Source organism: Necator americanus, chromosome III (assembly GCF_031761385.1).
Source record: "Necator americanus strain Aroian chromosome III, whole genome shotgun sequence".
Taxonomy (NCBI): domain Eukaryota; kingdom Metazoa; phylum Nematoda; class Chromadorea; order Rhabditida; family Ancylostomatidae; genus Necator; species Necator americanus.
Window position 1 is genome coordinate 12,988,912 of NC_087373.1, and position 20,007 is coordinate 13,008,918.

A 20,007-nucleotide genomic window follows, 5' to 3' on the forward strand; every position below is an offset into this window, starting at 1 on the left:
GTTTCTGTTTTTTAAAGGAATTTCGTTTCATTCCTTTCCATAAGATAACTTCTAGCTTCAAATATAGGTGTTGTAAATTTCGTTGTTCTCTTCAACAAAAGAAATGCCTGCAGAGCCTTGGTTTTCTTCCTCGTCGAAGTCAGACTGTTCTGAGACAAATTCAATTTTATTTCATCCGAATGTTGTTCCTACAGCACTTTTGCCTCTGGCGAACTACTACTATCACTTCGAGTTTCAATCTCCTACTTCCATTCATTTGTCATCTTCTTTCTAATCGCCTTTTAGTGAGCTGAGATTTTAAAAATTGGGTCTTTATTAGTTACACCTTTGCAGGAAGTATGGGACGAGGAGAACTTGAGGAAATATGTGATCGATATCTCAGCCGTCGTGAAGAACAGCAAAAAGTCACAGAAGCTGTTGAGCGCTGTTTGAAGAAAGGTTATGACTATGAAAAGTTGAAGGTAAGAGGCATTTTTTATTTGGGATGTGTCCTATTCATTATGTGAGGATGATTACATTGTAATTATTACTATTGACTCTTCGCAAAACCAGTCTCTCTTCTATGGCCTTTTTTCTTGCATAGAATATTTTACAAACCATAAAAAATTGGTTCGCTTTCAAAATCAAAATCCGTTGTTTTTATCATGCAGGTTCCTTTCAAACTCTTATGACTTCAACAGGTTCAGTTAGGAAGCTCTCAAGAAGTTTTATGGCCTTGTTTAGGATCGTGTGCTTGAAGCTATATCTGATTCTCATCGAGCTCACAAAGTCATATCAGCTATTTGCATCGCTTATCCACAATTCCGCAAAAGGACCAGGGTTTGTTGCCTTTCACTACTTTTATCAGCTACAAATCTCTGTCATTGTTTTTTTTTTGACTTGACGCTCATTTATTCTCGTCGTCCTTTGTTTTCCCCTTCCACTGTTACTCTAAACTCGCTGCGTTTAGTTCGAAGAAAACAAAGATGACTCGAAAAGGAGCAAGAAGGATCGCGGAAGGTCTCGCTCTCGTGAAAGAAGTAGAAAAGAAAAGGAAAGAGCTAAGGACAGTGAGAGAGAAAAGGAACGTCGAAGAAGAGAAGAGGAGATTAGCAAGAAGGAACTTGAAAAGGTAACGTTTGACTAATTTAGTCCGTTGGTGAGGTTTTGGTAGGGGTTGAATTACAAAGTGATTGTAGGAGAAAGAGAAAGAGAAATTGAAAAATCTTGCCAAGGAGCTTTACCAGAAGAAACTCGAGGAAGAAGAAGCGAAGAAAAATGTTGTGGTCACTGAGGAAACGCTGAGGTATTTGCTAATGCTTAGTAATTCGTTGTTCTTGTCACTCGTAGCGGTTGATCTGAACTCTTTTCTAATGAATCTTATAGGACAATTATAGGGCGAAAGAACTCATGTACAAAGCCCAACAAGAAATAGAGGAAAGGAAGCGTCAGTTAGGTCTCGGAGCTGCGGCGCCGATGCTGACTGGAGTCACTGCGCAACCGGCAACTACGGCAAAGAATGTCGCTTTGAGACCTCAAGAAGCCCAGATGTTCATTCAGGCCTCTATGAATAAGAAGAGCAGAGTAGATGAGTTGAAGGTAGCTCTTATTTTAAACATACTTTTAAGTGCTAAGAGTACTATGTAGCAAGTAACTCAAACTTTTATTACAGGCGAAACTTGCTAAAGCAACATCAACTATAAACTCTTTGGTGCGTCCTAATGCGCCTGTTATGGCTCCTTTACCGGATATTGCACCTGGAATCCTAAAGGAACGTGACGAAGATGTTGTATGTGATCCGTTTTGCAATTTACTTCGTGTGTCCGTAGTTCATGCATGCTCTGATATTTCTAGGAGGAGGAACTCCTGGAATTTATGGATCCAAGAATCAGCGCACGGCCGGCTGAAAGGAAGAAGAAAATGTTCAACTTCCACGAAAAAGGAGAATTCGAACAGTTGGCTAATAAACAAAGAGCCGTAGCTAAACTGGAGAAACTGCAGGTTCTTTGAGATTTAGAACTTACTTTTGCCATTCCTCACTTATTCCCTGTTTTTTTCATCTGTTTCTTTACGTTTGTTGATACAAACGTTCCTTTAAAATAGTTACTTCTTCATTTTTCTTTCCTTTCTCTTACTTCTTCTTAACTTCTACTTTTATTTAAATATTATTCATTTTTCTTCTTTTTTGGTGAACAGAAATCTCGTTCAGGCTGAAATTTCGCAAGCCGCAAAGAGTACTGGAATTTCATCAGCCGTTAAACTAGCTATGATTACCCCTGCTGGAAAAAGTTCGGATGACGTACCGGATATTGAGTGGTGGGATTCCATTGTTCTAGAAAGTGACAGGTTCGAATTTTTCTAGATTCCACTGTTCTTCCTCCTTTGCTCTGTTCTATTGGTTTTTGAAATTATTTATTTCCAGTTATGATGACATACCTGGTACCGATGTAGAAACAAGATTCAAAGACACTATTAGCGAACTTGTTGAGCATCCTATAAAGTTAAAAGCTCCGACAGATCCGATGACGCCTCAGTACCTGAAGGTATCTTTCTTCCTTCTCTCCATACATTTGAAACATACAGTTTTTTTAAAGGTTTATCTCACCTCTAAAGAACGAAAGAAAATCAGACGGCAAAACCGTAAGGAGATGCAGAAAGAACGTACAGAAATGATAAGGATTGGTCTCGCTAAGGCTCCAGCGCCAAAGGTTTAAAAATAAGCCCTTTACGTTTCTTCGATTTGTCTACTTCATTATTTTCCTCCTGAGTTAATGTCGGTTCTAGGTGAAAATCTCAAATCTCATGCGAGTACTCGGAAGTGATGCGGTGCAGGATCCGACCAAAATGGAGGCACACGTTAGAAAACAGATGGCAGATAGATTAAGAAAGCATCAGCAAGTAATACATTCTAAAATTAATGTCGTTCTAATGCTCCAAACTGTCCCAGTTTATTTGGTTTATTCTTTGGGCTACTCTGTCTTCACTCTTGTTTAAAGCTGTTCTTTCAAGGCAAACGCAGAGCGGAAGCTGACAGATGAGCAGAAAGCTGCAAAGAAAACGAAGAAGATTGCTGAAGATACGTCCCTTGCTGTCCATGTAGCCGTGTATCGGTAAGAATAGTTTTTCAAGCATATATTTACTACTAAAAGTCCTGAGTAATTCCTAATCCTTTCTGCTCTGTTTTGAATTTTCCTCGTAACTGTTGGCTTCACTTGAGGTTCTATTCATGTTCATGCTGTTATCTCACTCATCAGCGAATTTTCCAATATTTCATTGCTCATGTAGTGATTCCACATTAGTTCTTTCTTTTTACTGCTGATTTGTGAATAGCCGTTAAGGGGTTCATTATTCTAGGATAAAATCTCTGCTGCATCCAGCCAAGAAGTTCAAAGTAGAGATGAATGCGAAGCAGCTACAGATGACTGGCGTCATTTTACTACATAAAAACATAAATCTTGTTGTTGTCGAAGGAGGTGAATTTTTATTTCGGTTTGTTGAAGAAAAATGAATTACAAGGAATAGTTCAGTAAAACTTGAACCTATTTGCAGGCCCCAAGCAGCAGAAGTTTTATAGAAATCTCATGTTGAACCGAATAAAATGGGAGGATGAGGTGATTGGGCAGAAAAAAGACGCTGAGAAGGATGCTCCCGGAGAGAGGAATTCTTGTCAGCTGGTATGTTTGTTTATAAAATTTTACCATTTATGTGTTATATATGTGTTATTTATTACTTCATACCCTTTAGAAAGACCTCATCAAATTATGTATGAATGTGTTTGACTCATCCCTTTAAGGAGATGAAGAACAGTATGAACGCTGCATTCAATTTCTAATCTTGGTTGATTTTTTTTCATTCCGAAAATATTCGTGACAAAGTGAAATTTGCCTGGATTCCTTTAGGTATACGGCACACCCAAGTCTTTCTCTAAGAGTTGCTCTGTCGCGATCCTCGCATGCACTTGAGTTAGTGTTTTGCGAGTTTACTGCCAATTGTATCGATCGCAGCAACGTGCTAAAGTGGCTATGATGTATAATGATGAACATTGTTGTGACTATACTTGTGAGATCTGATGATTTGATCTCTTTTAAAATTATAATTCTGATAGTGACCTTTATTTTTCAAGTTCCAATATTGGAGAGGTTGTTGTTTCAGATATGGGAGGGACAAGTAAAACGACGTAATTTCCGTGATTTCACAGTTGTTACGGCCACTATAGAGAAACAGGTTTGTTTTATAGTTACGCTTTTTTAATTTACCTTCAAACTGCCTCGTTTGTTAATGAGGAGACTATCGTTTCAAATGCATCGTGTTCAGTACTCATATGAATTTTCTTCATGATTTAGAGTTTTTCATTTGATATTGGCTTTCACATGTTCTTTTCCTCTGCAAGTGATGCGTTTTACATAAACAAAACAAAAACTACAAGAAAAGAGCAAGCCATAAGAGTTATCATACAGATCTTTGATTTTACGGTGAAAATAAGTTGGCTGTAATATATTCAGGTCCATTTTCCCTTATGACCTTAGTATACGTTATGTGTAATTTATTACTTTTTTTCTTTTTAGGCGAGGGATTTGCTAGAAAAACACAATGTAGCTCATTACTGGGATGTCGCATACAGTACGACTGTTCTACTGGACGGCCAGGATGCAACTCCCATATGAGTATGTGCCTGAGGCTTCAACAAGCTTACATGTAGATTTTTATGCAATTGATTGGTATTTAGTGGTTTTACTTTCATACACTATGTGTTCCCATTTGTTTACGTTTGAGAGATAAATACTTTATTTCTATTTTGGTGCGTATTATTGGGTGATGATGGGTTGTTTTATTCCTTGGTTTACAGGAAATAATTGAACTGTTGGATGACTTTCCTAACTTTCAAGATTTAGATGGAAGGTGTTATTGAAAAACTAATCATTGACAATAACACAATGGAAGAGCGAGTTAAGGCGAAAGAAGCTATATTGAGAGGCGTATTATCAGGTATTGAATATGAATCAAGTGATCGTCGGATGATTAAAGAGGTACTGCGCAAAATATTAGCAGGCCATCATAATGCACATTTTCGGGAATCATTGACATTTTTGTGGTTACGGTCGTCAGATCGAACAGCTGTGTGCTAAAGATCATACTCTTTAGCCGGCTGTTATTTCCCTGTTTCGTCAAGTTGAACATATTTCAAGCATTCTTTTTCTTCAAATGATGTCCTGGGGTATTCTTCAAATTTCTGAAATCTCATAAATGTCTAGAATTTCTGTCTTAAATGTTTATACGCAAAAAATTAATTGTTGTGATGATTTTTTTCTTTTTCAATTACGTAACAATTGAAATATATGCACGGCTCAAAGCTCTTTTTATTAGCTTCGTTCTATCGTTTGGTTCCTTTGTTCTCCACAGGTTCTATCAGTTGCGCCAAAAGTTGTCGATAATCCTTCGTTTCTATCACTGAAGCAGAGCTGGTGTGTTGGGTTCGAGGATAGCATTTGCGTGTCGTACGCAGCTAGAAACGCTTCAGGACGAAATCATATGTATGTGAGGTTTCTAAAGGTCTGAAGTTTTGTGCATTTGCTTGCTACTTTTATGCAATCGTATTTGATTAGGAGGCGTACAACAAGATATTAACGGCCACTGAGGAAATTCAGAGGAAGAAATTCCAGAAAAATCTAGTTCTAGTTCTCTAGCGTAGTTTGAATGAATATTGCAAAGAAATTCCGGGTGACTTCCTTCCGGTTTTGAGGGTGATAGAATAGATGATACCGCTGGTATATGTTTAGGGAACCTACCTGTCATTTACTAGATAATAGAGACAGCGTAGCTAGATGTATCGTGTTGGATGAAAATGGATCAAGCGTGTCTTGCGTCAGGTATGTTGACGTCGTTTATAAAAAAAATCCTTTTTTGCATTCGCAGGTTTGTTAGAATTTCAAAATATCATTTTCTACCAAACCTTTTGCTATGAAATTAATCATATATCAACAAGACAAATGCAAATTCTTTCGAAACCTTTGGGTATGGAAAGTCGAATTCTCGGAATAAAGAAATTGTACCTATAGTAGGGTCAAAACGACGTGAAACTCGGTGCAGTTGCGAAAGCGACTGCGTTTGATGTGGTGCAGTAGCGGTTTGGATTGAGAGGGGATCCTTGTTAGTACCATTCCTCGCTGCAGTCCGCGATGGGCCCATCTCATCCCCAACCGCTTCCTTCACCGCACCGCTTTGAGAGCATCCGCTTACACGACTGTACGTACCTTCATGTTGTTTTGACCCGACTATGTATACAGTGACTCTGATCGAGCAGCTTCTACTTTTAGTGCTGTGAATTTTCCTTCTTGAAAATTCACAAAGTCACTTGTCATGAGTCCATAGAAGCTATGTCTGAAACATATCGCGATTTGCAGGTTTCTAATTTTCAGATCAGATTCGTCTGCCGATGTGCTGGTGGGTTTCTCAAAGTCGGCTTTCTTCTCTAAATCATCATGCTTACTTCTATTGGAGTTCATCCAGCAACCTTCTCCTATTAAGTATGGAAAATCTTCTGTCTAGAAATTGAAACTTATCTATGACATTACTGAATCTATTTTATCCTTCTATCCAGAACTTCTGATGGTAGTATTGTGTCAATTCCTCTGATAACTCAACCTAATACTGTAGAGGTGCACACATTGGACGTGACTATCCCACGTGCATGGTATTCATTTGCCGACTTTATTTCGGCTAAGGAACACGGTATGCTTTCTTTCTTCTTATACTACGCCATTTCGCTAATATTTGGAACTAGCCAATGAGATCGATGCTTCCTCCCAGCTATTTCGTTACTTTGTTTTCATTACTCGTCGTTTTCCTAACTTCATTGTTTATTCTTCTTTAATGATTCCTGATCCAAACCAGTCGATTTTTCGGTGGTCATCTTTTCGTAATAAAGAAAACTTTGTGGGACCCTGTTTGTAGTCAAGTCAAAAAGAATTGACTTGTGGTGCAAATGCGTAAGCAGTCACGCTCGTGGTAAGATACTTAGTAGCTCTGGTTGTACTGCGAAGCAGAGCGAAGGCTAGCACATATTCCATAAGAATTCAACAACAACTTGCAGATATGCTATTGCTGTTGCGTTGCTTGAGAGTTTGCTGCTACTGCTACCCTATAAAACCGACTTCGTCTTTCGACTTCGCCACAGCAAATCCCGATTTTGACTGTTGTGACTTCGGCGAATGGCAAGTATGTGTTCACTTCCGTGTTTTTTCTTCTTGTCATTGTAGGAAGAATATGAAAAACATTTCGATTTGTATTCTGTCTCACTGCTAGTTTCCTACAAGGATACAAACACATCTGCAGATTAAAAATCTTTAATGGCATACGCATAAATTCAGGTGTTCGTTGGACATAAATTAATGAATGGTCTCGTCGCTCTGTCGTCGACCCTCGGCCAATCGAACGGTAATATCGACTGCGTCTATGGATTGTAAGTGAGAATAAGTTTGCTTTTAAAAAGTTAAAGGAAAGGGGTCAGTTGTATCTATGGATGGAACTGAGTAGGGATCGTTCACTGACAGTTTTTTTCTTAAAACCCGTAAAAATAACCACAGTTAAAAGATTAATGGAAACAAACATCTTGACCGCTCAATGTCTCTTGATTTTTTTAATGACGAGGTGAACTTGTAGTAATGTTTGTAGCTTAGGCGTGACATCCAGCAAACGTACATTATCTGATAATTATTCATGAAAAGAAATCCTGCACTTACAAATTACTTTCCAGAAACATCGAGCTGTTGGAGCAGTTCCTTCGGAGATGTAGCAACGGAAGTTGATGTGCTCTTATCAATCTGAGCTACTCTAACGTCAGAACAACTAGGAGTACTTTTATCGCTTAACGACTTGAAAACACATAGGTATAAGTGGAGTGGCACATTACGATCCTCTTGCTGATCTCTATGTTGTTATCTTAACGTAGAAATAAATAATCTTGAGATCATTAAAATATTTTATGTGTACCAAACTCTTCTATTGCAAATAACAATATTCTTGTACATTGATACAACATGAACATGGAATCGATCAATAATCACCTGAAGTTCTGATTGGAATGGATGAAAGTAGCACATCACTCAGAGATCTTGATGAGGAAGTGCTTCTGAGCGGCGCGATTAGGTTTCCGTTACGTGTAGTAAACTGAGTGTTTGACGACGATACTCGTAGAAAAGTTCGAATATTTTGCACCCGTATATTCTATGATGTACAGGAAGTGCGCTGCGTGCAACATACGGCTATAGCTACTCCTTTTTCTAATGTACAATAATATTTTTTTCGTAATTCGCGCCTGAAATCCTTCTTAGTGCTAGCTAATCGAGCCTTTCATCCTTCCGCCGTCGATCAACTGGTACCAAACTTTTCCGGGAAGATGTGGACATTGGCTTGATAAGTGCGGCTGGATCCGTACTTGTTCAAAAACAGCTAGCGTACTTGTTCAAAAACATCAAACAATTTTGAATTGGAGTCGAACGCATAGGCGCATTCCAAGAGGTGCATCTACGCTAAGTATGTTATTCTTTGTCTTCTATTTATAGTCCATCCTATATCGCAACCCTAGCCAGCACCAAACCGTCTTCTTGCCCACCGCGAACACGTTACCGACACGATTTCAAGGAAACCGAATCGCGCTTGTGGCTATCGCGATAAGAACAAAGAATATATCACTCGGTACAAGTAAGACCGGTGTGCTTAACGAATAAGACCGAACATGAGATGAATGAGGATGAGAACAAACGAGAAACTCTTTGGTTTTGGTCTTTTCATGGGAGTTAAGTGGATAAAGACATAAGAATATGATCAAGTAGAATATGTACACAACCCTCAATACGAAAGAGTTATTTGGCGTGTAAAAATCGACTGCTACCCGGTCACATACAAACTGTTGTACTAGCTTATCTGCACAAATACACGCCGATGGTGATTGGATCGTATCCGAAAATAAGAGTGATTTTGAGGATTTCCTGAGGAATACTAAAAAGATGATCGGAAAACCGTCTATGAGTAAAGTAAAGGCCTAGTGAATCACTGACGTCACCGGCGTTCCTGTTCAAGTCTGCCGCCCCGCGGAGTTAACGATGCTGTGCGTTGAACGTTTCTGAAACTGAAGGGTTTAGTTCGATCGGTTGAGGAGTCAACAGTGGACCGATAAACATCACGGAAAGTATACTGTATGCACCGATGTGACGCTGGAAGTCCAAGAGCATCGATCTGTTCAGACATCTCAACCGGTTGAGATAGCGGAGACTTCTCTTTGTTAAGTTCTTCCAGATGTTGTGCATAACTTTCTAAACATCGTAATCAACATTTTTCCTATCATGCATTCATCTTCATCTTCTCATTTTGCACTTTTGCCAGTTTTTAAAAATGGTATTGGACAATTTTAAATAGGTTTTAGCATTCATTCACTCGTCTGCTTTTTGATCTACATAATGTTCCTTTATATGCTTCAGATACGTTTCAATTTGCTCATGTTTCTTACTTCTTTATCGGTCTACTTAACTGTTTGACTCTTTCCTTAAGTCCTTAGTTTTATGTACAGCTCACTAGTGAAAGGCTCTTCACACTTTTGCCGATCCCAAATCGCAAAATTGTAGCCCTTTTATTCATTCGCTCATTCATCTGGTCATATATTTACCTGTATATTTCCGGTTTGTAACTCAGCTACGTTGAGGACAAAAAAAAAAGACTAAAAAGGCTTCCCTCTTTTCTTGGGACTACCTGCATTGGCTTACTACCTCTACTGTCTCTACCCAATTTACGCGGCGCTTCCCCTGCCGCCGTAAAGAGTTGCTTCGTCGGGTGAACTGATCCCGGTGACCCATTTAACATTTGAATGTCAGATTTGAAGCAAATAGTTTTTGAGTCTCTTTACATCAAACCTACACCCATGAGCGCTGAGCAGTTTTTTTTTCTAACAAGAAGCGGCATGAGTCACGCTCTTCTTTCTCTGTTCACCTTCTGGGTACCAACTTTTCTGTTTCGCATGACAAAGAAAAACTTTCGAACAGATTTTTCCCACTGATAGCGGGTGATTATACAAAACGAACAGAGGAACATTGAAGAGATTAGAAATCCACAAAGTCTGAAAACTTTCCTATAAAAGTGAATAAAGTTTGTGAAAAAGATCTAGAAATGAAATAAGAATAATAATCCAAGAACCAATTTTTGAATGTAAGAACAGATGATATTTGGAGTTTTTTTTTTTAATGAAAGCTGGTTTTTAGTGTAACTTCGAGCTAGTGAAAATGAGTCAGGAATGGTTGGTTACTCTATAATTGATTGATATCTCACCTATAAAAACACAAACTCTCCGCCGACTTCCAGCAACTGAAACGATCCTGCTTTGTTCCACTCCAGCGCCGCAATAAACAGCTACGTCCTTAAAAGACGAAGACATACGATTAACTGGTTCCAAAATGGAACTGATTCACTTTACATACCTTACTGCTTCCATATGCAGCATGTATCCTTATTCCCATATCAATTATATGTTTAAGATGAAGTGATTTTTGTTTGAGGGGATCGGTGGAAAAGGACGGATTAAATAACAAAAGACCATAAGGAAAGCAATGCTGCGCTAACCACGCAGAAACAACCCTTTGTTGCATGTCTGGACGAGCGGTGAGGTAGAGGATCACATAACCCTGAAATTTTTATATCTAGAGATCGTAAAACAATTCCAAGTATCCGAAGAATCACCTGTTCATGCCAATATCGCACAGCATCCACCGCACCTGGACGAACTCTTGGATCTTTGCCGGTAACGGAAACAGAAGCTGTGAGTGACCCGTCCACTGAGAACACCACGCACCTCGTCGTTGCAGGGACAACTGCCACAAACGAATCCAAGTATGAACGATCACCATGGACAACCATCTGTAGTAGTGAAGATTTTCATAGTTTTTCTAGTAGGAACTTTCCCCAACCGTGCCATTTCAACCAGTTTGATTAACGCTTTTTTTTCCAAGATATTAGCAGCAAGCTTCCAGTAGGGAAATCTTAGAAAAAAAAACGCATCCCTAGATCGGTCGCTTTGTTTGAGCATTAAAAAACCACCTTTTTTACACCTCAGAAACAGGTTTTTCAGCGCTTCTTAGTTTCTACCGTAAATCGCTCTACTCAACAGACTCCTGTTGAAGAATTTTTTTGTTGTTTACACAAAAATCTCCAAAAAGTAAAGTGGGATTTTGTCATTGAATTGATTAAGGATTTTTGTGTTATTCCCTTAACTGCACCACCCATTAGCTGTTATAGTTATGAAGCGTTAACAACAAAAACCAACCTTCACTGAATGAATTCCACACGGCAACGAGGTCCCCAGAGAGACCATAAGTCGTCCATGAGAATCAGTTTCAAACGTACCAACCTCAAACCAATCTCCCCTGAAATAGAACTACTACAGAAGATCCTTGCCACTTAGTTTATTCAGATAAATGACTCCATGCCCATTTCCTATTCAATGAGATTCGTTATTCACGACCATCCTATGGTCGACTGCTGTTTATTACAGCCATCCATTAGTTCCTCCAGTAAATGAGGCGACAACTCATTGATTCCCACCATAGATACCATTAAGAAAGTTAGGACTAGACGTGCAAAAAGGCATCGCTAACTCACCTTTGAGGGCAAACAAATACTGAGACTAATTCTCTGGTTAGCGCAGCCAGATCCATAGGTCCATAGCAGAACTTCGCTGTTACGTTCAGTTCACTGCCAGCAACAACCAACACATCATTTGCTCGATGATTTGGCGATAGATTAGCTACCTGAAAAAATCGGGCTCAGAAAACGTGTTTATAACTAGTATTTTGAGTTAAATAAAGTAAATATAAGTCTGAAGAAAAGAGAATATATTACAGTTTATGTTAAAAAAAATTCCAAAGAGAAATAAAAATAAATAATAAATAATAAAAAAATTGCTTTAGTTTGTGCAATGGTCTGGATCTGAGCCTTGGAATTTGAAAAAAAAATGAAACGTAGGATGTTATGGATATCGCTTCTGTTCATTTATGTCTTAGAGCAAAATTGTTGTCCCGTTAAAAGTAGTTTAAAAGACACGAAATGACCTATAAAAAAAAGTAAAAATTACTTTTCTAAGTCATGGAATTAGAAATAAGAGTTGATTGATAGCTTTTGGCTCTTCAAAGTGTTTGAATTCTTATGGAAGTGCTTGATAAAGCAACTATATGTGTAACTGAGGCAAAGTTCTCCTAAAACGACGAATCTCCTTTTCGTGTACGAGCGAAATTCACTCTTCTTCCACGATTCAATGACAGTGTTATAAATTTATAATTCAATTACAGGATAGAACTTTGTAAAAGCTCACCTTGAACCTCGTCCTCCTCCTCTTCCATTGCAGCGGTGGTAACTCGATTTTCAGGGGAAGATGATTCAAGCTGGCCGATAACGTCGTGGTCACCGTTTCTTCGCTCCTCACGAATTGGCGGAGCACGAAAGCAGCTGTATCAAGTGATTCCCAGTAAGATGCATGGAGAATGTTCGGTAAAGCTGATGACGGCAACGCAACCATCGCTGAAACCAATATTTCTATAGATGACCATTCTCAAAAAAGGAGAAATTTCAGAGGTAATTTGCGGCAACAAAAACAATTCTAGCATACCTGTAGGACAGTACAAGACATGATCTATGCGTTTATTACCCCATAGGTGAGTAAGATCCACAGAGGAATCATAAGAGAGCGGGCGTCCATCGCCTAGCGGATATCTCTGGTATCTAAAAAGATTTAATCCTGAAAGTTTAACGAGCGCATTGAAACGGGATGGAGGAAACATCAACAGTACCTCGGAACATTAGCTGGCTCTAGAAGACTGAGATGTTGGTTCAGCACCGGTTCCAGACGGGATCCACATGGATCCAGAGAGTAGTATAGATTGAACAGTTGGCAGGATTCCAGCGGTTCGATATCTCAAAACAGCTACACTTCGTTACAGTTCTCGTTAATCAACACCATTAAGCCCATACCGTATCCAGCCAGTTTCCTTTGCATCAGAACCAGTCCTAATGGGCATCCAAGCAGGAAAGCAGTAGACGGTTGGAAAAGTAGACGAGATTGAACCTGACAAAATCAAAGTTAGAAAGAACGTAAACACCAATTACAATGTGCAGATACTCACAGCCACGCTATCCAGAGAAGCTGATCCTAGCGAGATCTTTTTCTTGACACTAGGACAGGGTAATAAGCTGTTTCGAGGTGATTTTGGTGATCTGTGGTTCGATACGTCAGAGTGTACCGATTGGTTTGAATGATCCGAGATCTAAGCTACCAATTTCTATTACGTGCCATTAAATAAAACTTAGCCATTACAGTACCACCTCATCAATTCCTTCCAATGGTGTTTTCGATCGGACGCTTGATTGACGAATTGGAATGTCGTATTTTGTCATCGCTTCATAAAGCAGCAGACCTCCCAAAGAATCGCCAACGACAAAAACCTTAAATACCAGATCTCACGTTCAAACCACGAAGAGCCATCTTCCTAAGAGTTTCAAAAGCCCGTTGCTTTTTCAAATCTTGACGTGTAGTTTTCAAAACAGTTCTATTCTATTCACAATAAACATTCATAATGAACTATAAATTGTTGTGCAGACCCTCGCAAATAGGAAATCTTTATATAAGAGATCTAATGTTAAGATGGGAAATTTGTTTAACTTTTGGAAGAAGAGGTTATGTTCTGCCAATGTCTATGTTACTCTCCAATTATCACAACACAAAGTTCTGCATTATCCACACAAAGTTATTTTCGGTTATGGTTCCGAGGTTAGCCGAGAAGCAAAATTCTTTCTACGAGGGCAAATAGTCATTCATGTCCTTATACAAAACTTTAGCACTCATATTTATCTGGTCTGATCAAGACGGGCTGAAATTCGGTGCAGTTGCGTAAGCAGCTGCGTTCAAAGCGACACGGTAAAGCTGGTGGTGGGGTCATAGCTTCACCCGAATTGTGGTGATGTGTGGAGCTGGCGAAAGTCCTTCCTGGATTCCATCCGCTAGCCGCATCGCGCCGCCTCAAATCCAGGCGCTTGCGCAGTTACACCGAGCTTCAGGCCGTATTGAACAACTTATCGAATATCGTTCTCTGTACAGAACAACATTTCCACCATTAATTTAAACACTTGCTTACATTATTGATCCAAAAGTGGTAGTCTAACGCAAACCAATGTTTGTTTCACTACGCACTGTTGAGTGCGTTCATTACCTACCAACAAAAAAAAACATATGTACAGAAAAAAAACCGAAGTCGAGTCAAAAATTTGTGAACTCTGCACTGATTTCCACTGTGTTTTCAACGGGTCTACCGCAGACAGATATAGGCGCGTCGATGGAAACCTCATTTAACTCAGTTGTAGAGCTCAAAACCAGTTATTAGGTACTAGCGGCGTTACCGTGAGAAGCGGTTCAAGATGGTGCTGCGTTATACGCAACCGCTTATGCAATTTTGCACTATGAACGAAAACGTTTCATCAGCACGGTAGATACTTCCAATTAAAAAAGTATAACCTTTAAAAAACGGTTTGAAAAAAGAAATATAATCTTTAAAAACGTATTTGCATATGGTGTTTTTTCTTTCGCTTTGATCTTTGCAATACCTCGCGTTCGATCGATAAATCTAACTTACTTCTCCATTGAACTGCGGTTGGGACTCGATAAACTCGCTGTACGTCTCATTTGCACGCCGTATCGTACTTTCTATTGCCTGTAATGGTACTCATTTGGGATGGAATGAACCATTAAAGCCTCCGGTAACAACCTCATAATATAGTCCCTGAGCACTTGATATGATAAGTGAAAGAGATGGGAGGAGGGCTCCAAATGAAGAGGAGATAGAAGAGAGTCGATTGACCACAGAATCAAGTTCAGATCCACATGAGACCATCAACAAGTGAACCCGCCCACGTAGTTGAGGGTAGTGTCGTTGGACAAGTGAATCTATTGTGGATCTGAAAACAATACGGATCTTTCTCAAACTGTGTCTTTTTTGTGGAGCTGGATACCTTACTAAGATTACGGATGAGCAATTTATGAAACTGCGTTCTCGGTCGCTATGTGCCGCTAGTCCACAAAAAAGCACAATTGCGCAGTTGCATTCTACCTTTAAGATTCGAAAACTGTCAGGCAAGGCGAACGTCTGACACCCATCAAATCTCGCGCTTCCCACCATTTTCATGACAATTTCATTACTTTGACGAGTGGCTACAGTAGCGGAAGTTAGCTGCTGCTGTCGCAGAATCATGTTCGATTTTCTGGTACTGAATAAAACCATTCAATATATGAATGGGTGAATGAGAACGGTCTGAAGCCATCCACACACTTTTTTCGGTAAATTGAAACCGAATTATTTGTTGTCCCTTGCTTCCAAGAGAAATTTTATAACTTCTACATATTCCTCTCACACACAATAAAATAAGGTTCCCCAGCTTATGCCTAAAGTTGGCGCTCAACCACAAATGGCAAAGATTAATCTAAGGGTATAAATCTCCAGAGTCTATGAAGAACATCACTCACTCCTTTCCAATTCGTCTTTACTATCTGAAAAAAGGCGACCAAATGATGTATTCTTAGGAACACCCTGAATGGATTGTACCCCGGAGGAAAGCAGAACGCTGTGATCGGTTAGGTTATTGTAAACGCTTTTAAAAACCCCTATATGCTTAGCCTTAGTGTGATCGTTAAGAGCCGGAAATGTAGGCAAACATAGCATGTACAGTAGTTCAAAAGATCGATAAAAGTATACATAGTATCTAATCATAAAACCTTACAAAATTGTGTAAAATCTAAAAAAGAAAAAAAAAGAAAAAGAAAACAAACAATTTGAAATCGCTCACTTAAAGGTCGTTGTATCCGTTGCTTTCGTGTCCACCGGATTATCTGGACAAAATTCACCATGAAACACCATAATCAACAAAGCAGCACCCGTAGCACTATGAGGTGTAAGTGGTGGGGAATCTGAAAAAAAAGACAAAAATAACGCGATGTAAAGATTGTAACTTGGAATAGTCTTTTTACGTTCGTCCACAACTTCCAATTCGAGTTCGGAACTCCATCGAATAATTGACGGTTTATGACGTAAAGATGAGCCATCACTGCAGTCGAAATAAACGTCATCTGATGATGCGTCCGAATCCTCAACGTTCTCGTCCGCCCTTCAATTATTTTCTTCTATTTTTCTAACTCTAAGAGGAAAGGATGAGCTGTACATGGATACGCTTTTTCCGAGTCTTATAAACAACATTTTCATCTGCTACAACCTCTTAAAACGGTCTAAGCATTTAATAACGGCTCTGCACGAGGATTTCTGATTCCAGATTTCTAAGGCACCACACTTCAGCGTTCCTTTGACATAGCTTTGGTGATGAAGCTATCTTTCAGAATGGTGATTAGAACGATTTATGTCCGGATTAACAATCTCTTTCATTTTTCGAAAATAACGGATTTGAATTGATTTGGTTACCACTCCTGGCCAATAGGTATAATGAACCATAATTAGCATCATAATTAATGAAAGGTTCAGAACTGGCATAATCAAGAATAACGCTATTACGAGAATTATTTCCAAACATTTCAGGAAGAAGCGAATGTGGCGACGAAAGTTCGGAAATATGGGAAATAATTAATGGGAATCAGTAAACTGGTAAACCTGAACTTTTATCTCAATGAGTATGGGAAACGGAAGCGCTCTACAGCTGAATCACAAGAGATGCGAGGGAAGTCGCCGTCAATCCTCCTATTCAGGAAAGAAAAAAAAGCAAAGTTGAAGTAATGAAATTTTGTCGATTTAAAAAATCCCGAACCCTACGTCCGCACTCAAAAGATTTTCTATTTTGAGTGGGATCAACCAGTTATGCAACGTATTATCTGCAGTTACATAAATCAAAGCATTTTTGCCTTGGATTAGTGAATTCTGGAAGAGGAGCTTTAAATGTCTAGTAGTAACTCAGAATTTTATTACTAAAGAAAAGGAAGGGAAACACATTCTAAATTTTAAAAATTTTTTGTTTCCCTTAGTTTCGAAGAAGTAGGGAAGAGTAGAGCACTAGATTAATTATGAGGTGGACCAATATGTACATAAATACTGCGGAACCAACTTTCGGAAAATCACTTGGTTTCCATCGTACTTCTTCATTGCAATAAAATTAAGTGAACTTATTAGTTGTTTCGAACGTGCCCAGCCCTACTCCAAAATGTCCAAAATTGGAAATATCTTCACGAGTTTTCCATGCAAAAATCGAAGCAAACAAATTCGTTTGCTCTTTATACGATTACCGCGTTTTACATTCCTTGCAATGCGGAAGGCTCTTCTTCCGCCTGCTAGAATATTAAATGAAGCATACCACTACCAGGAATTCACTGGATTTAGTTCCCATTATATCAGAAGAAAATATTTGACAATGAAAGAGAATATAATTGTCAGTATTCCGCTTATGTGTGAAATTTTCCTTCAAGAACACCTAATAAAAATTTTTTTGTAATCATGTTGAAATTCAAAAATAGTGGAAAAATCGGAGATCAACCAACGAACTCTTTAGCCATCATTGCAGAAAGATGCTCGGCCGCTTCTGCTTCTAGCCGTCTGATGTCGATCATGTTCAGTCCAACCCATTCATCCTGCCAAGCCCATGCTTGTCGATGTGCTCGAAGCATCGTATTCCGAAGTGCAAGATCGTGGATCCAGCGCTCGGCACGGGTCTAGAACAAAAAAATTGGGAATGCTTTTTTTCAAATGGTTGGGATGAATATTTACCTGCATCCCCCAGTATCGAAACTCCACCTTGCACATTTTATACGCACACATCACTGGCTTTCCTGAACAAATCTCCATTTTAGCCGCTCTTGTTATCTCTGAACCGATTTTTCCGGAGATCCCCACCCACCGGATCTAACAAATTCCTTTACCCAATCGTCCCCAAGTGGTCCACGACCAGTCTTTTGACTACGATAGAGTTTAGGGTCTTCTTCTGGACAGTAATCATGGGACGGGATTGGATCCTGAAACGAAAGAAAATTTCATGAGATAGATTACAAAGCATATATCCAGCTAGTCACACCTTAACAAAATCCATAATGTCAACAATTCGATTTTTCAATTCTTCTGGAGTAAGTTTGAAGACGTTGTCCTGGGTACCAGAGTCATTGAAGTAGATCGTTTCCACTTCCAGACTGAATCTGTCCATCATTGGTGTTGAATACCTGGAAACAGGAGGAAAAGTTAATTATCCCTACCCTGCCAGGTCCTGTTATAACTGGACGGATGTAATGTTTATAAATATTTGTAAATACACTTTGTAATAGTTATACATAGTTCATTCAAAACAAAACATTTCGTTGATCAAAAAATCCTTCAAATTTTCTCGAGAATTTACCGTTACAAAAGAAGAGAAGTTAAAAAATATTCTACAGTACTTTCCCATCAAAAACGAGTTGAAGGTGCTGTACGGTTTCATTGGCACAGGTTCTTCCTTCTACTGCAAAATAGCTGAGAAACAAGGAAACCCCTTAACAACACTGAACTTCACGATTTCTGTGTAAACTTCGAATCAGCCAGATTTTATTTTCTGGTGAGTATGTTGTTTAGTCAACTGTAGCGAAGAAAAGGAAAATTCAAAGAAAACGAATTCAAGAAAGAAAACAAAAACTTTGTTTAAATAGTTAGTCCTCAAGATTAGTTTTCCCTACCACTATTAGTGTTATTCATGATTATTGAGTCAACCGTTTATGGTTTTAAAAGGATAAAAGGATAAAGTTTCTGGCGTTAATCAATCCGCTTGGGATGCGCCTCACTTCAATTCAGAATTGTTTGTGGTTTACGAACGTGTATCTGGTCTATACAATGACTTGCGGTGGCTAGCCGATGTGTCAAGTCAGTGCTTTTATCCTCCCAGACAAGTCTGGTACCAATTTATCGACCCCGGAGGGATGAAAGGCTTGGTGGGCACTAGGGCGGATTCGAACCTCCGATCGATCGTGCAGGAAGCGGAACCTCTAACCGCTACACTACACCCGCTTATGGTTTTAAAAAGAAAAATATGGAAACTCAAAAAAAAAAACCTGAGGATTAGCGTTCATTCAAAGACACACATAAGTATCTTTGCAGACTTCGCAAACAGAAAATTGTATGGACTTATCAACAAGTAATGAATTCTATGAAACACGTAACGATCCCTATAAAACACCAGCTACACTAATTTTTTTTGGGATATGAAACGCTCTGGATTCTTTCCAAACCTACATTTCTTAAGCAGAATGTGTTTGAGGCAAAGATCAGTAGAGCACGACTGGAGAAATTTTCCACAATGATTAATTTAATGATTTAAACTGAGAACAAAAAGAAAAGTTGATTAGCAGTACTCGTGAAATTAATCTCAATTATTCATCGACTAATTAATTCTTCATTAATCTCAGACAACACATCAGGGATGAACGAAGAGGACTTGTTTACATGAACCGAATCCTTGGGAAAAACCTCTGAATATTTCTCCGCTTCTCTATTCCTTGCTAGACTCAACCTACCTTATCCTATCCTTATCCTATCTACCTTGTCGACCCCTCAATAAAACACGCGTATTGACGTCCTCTTCTTCAATTGCACACTCGATAGCTGTTTGTGTATCTAAGCAACGTGTGGAATCACACTCCACTTCTCGTGGGAATTCGAGACACCGACCATCCAAAGAATAATACATAACACGCGACTCACAGAATTCATACGCATACAAGATATCTAAGATTACAATTTACTCAAAAAAAGTTGCAGTAGGTCCAAGCGAAAAAAAACTATGCTGAACGATGTTTTATTTTACTACATTTATAGCCTTCTACAATTCATTTCCTCACATTTCAGCGTGGAACCGAGGAAAAACGAGATACAACGACAACGGGTTGATGATCGATTTTTTTGGTGTTTTTTTCCCAAATTATTCTAATCCAAGAAGTTCCTTAAAATATACATTAACAAGTTATTTCAAGCATAAGTAAAAGTAGGTAAT

At 39.0% G+C, this 20,007-nt stretch overlaps 3 protein-coding genes across 3 annotated transcripts in view; 2 read left to right on the plus strand and 1 right to left on the minus strand.

Annotated features, from left to right (window-relative positions):
- Positions 1 to 338: 338 nt before the first annotated feature.
- Positions 339 to 4,643, plus strand: RB195_009424 (uncharacterized protein; the record flags this gene model as incomplete). The annotated part of the gene is made up of 16 exons (XM_064189971.1): positions 339 to 461; positions 724 to 819; positions 950 to 1,111; positions 1,179 to 1,285; positions 1,377 to 1,578; positions 1,652 to 1,768; positions 1,834 to 1,980; positions 2,189 to 2,325; positions 2,402 to 2,522; positions 2,574 to 2,687; positions 2,764 to 2,877; positions 2,989 to 3,089; positions 3,334 to 3,452; positions 3,529 to 3,653; positions 4,132 to 4,203; positions 4,545 to 4,643. The coding sequence occupies 16 exons, from the start codon at positions 339 to 341 to the stop codon at positions 4,641 to 4,643; spliced, it is 1,956 nt and encodes a 651-aa protein (XP_064047554.1).
- Positions 4,644 to 4,871: 228 nt separating this feature from the next.
- On the plus strand, positions 4,872 to 7,784 carry RB195_009425 (uncharacterized protein; the record flags this gene model as incomplete). The annotated part of the gene is made up of 8 exons (XM_064189972.1): positions 4,872 to 5,006; positions 5,380 to 5,510; positions 5,757 to 5,846; positions 6,396 to 6,503; positions 6,578 to 6,708; positions 7,070 to 7,194; positions 7,347 to 7,438; positions 7,733 to 7,784. 8 exons carry the CDS (start codon positions 4,872 to 4,874, stop codon positions 7,782 to 7,784), a joined length of 864 nt encoding a protein of 287 aa, XP_064047555.1.
- A 1,252-nt stretch (positions 7,785 to 9,036) lies between these two features.
- RB195_009426 (uncharacterized protein) overlaps positions 9,037 to 20,007 on the minus strand; it is a gene marked incomplete at both ends in the record, with an annotated part of 33,191 nt that continues 22,220 nt past the window's right edge. The window contains 21 exons of the mRNA XM_064189973.1: positions 9,037 to 9,100; positions 9,182 to 9,290; positions 10,297 to 10,384; positions 10,446 to 10,649; positions 10,705 to 10,881; positions 11,288 to 11,387; positions 11,623 to 11,771; positions 12,332 to 12,537; positions 12,626 to 12,738; positions 12,807 to 12,930; positions 12,988 to 13,081; positions 13,140 to 13,280; positions 13,339 to 13,458; positions 14,643 to 14,720; positions 14,775 to 14,964; positions 15,850 to 15,970; positions 16,031 to 16,167; positions 17,544 to 17,710; positions 17,766 to 17,827; positions 17,896 to 18,010; positions 18,070 to 18,211. Coding sequence (XP_064047556.1) covers positions 9,037 to 9,100; positions 9,182 to 9,290; positions 10,297 to 10,384; positions 10,446 to 10,649; positions 10,705 to 10,881; positions 11,288 to 11,387; positions 11,623 to 11,771; positions 12,332 to 12,537; positions 12,626 to 12,738; positions 12,807 to 12,930; positions 12,988 to 13,081; positions 13,140 to 13,280; positions 13,339 to 13,458; positions 14,643 to 14,720; positions 14,775 to 14,964; positions 15,850 to 15,970; positions 16,031 to 16,167; positions 17,544 to 17,710; positions 17,766 to 17,827; positions 17,896 to 18,010; positions 18,070 to 18,211 — 2,701 coding nt within the window. The remainder of the gene's footprint in view (positions 9,101 to 9,181; positions 9,291 to 10,296; positions 10,385 to 10,445; positions 10,650 to 10,704; positions 10,882 to 11,287; positions 11,388 to 11,622; positions 11,772 to 12,331; positions 12,538 to 12,625; positions 12,739 to 12,806; positions 12,931 to 12,987; positions 13,082 to 13,139; positions 13,281 to 13,338; positions 13,459 to 14,642; positions 14,721 to 14,774; positions 14,965 to 15,849; positions 15,971 to 16,030; positions 16,168 to 17,543; positions 17,711 to 17,765; positions 17,828 to 17,895; positions 18,011 to 18,069; positions 18,212 to 20,007) is intronic.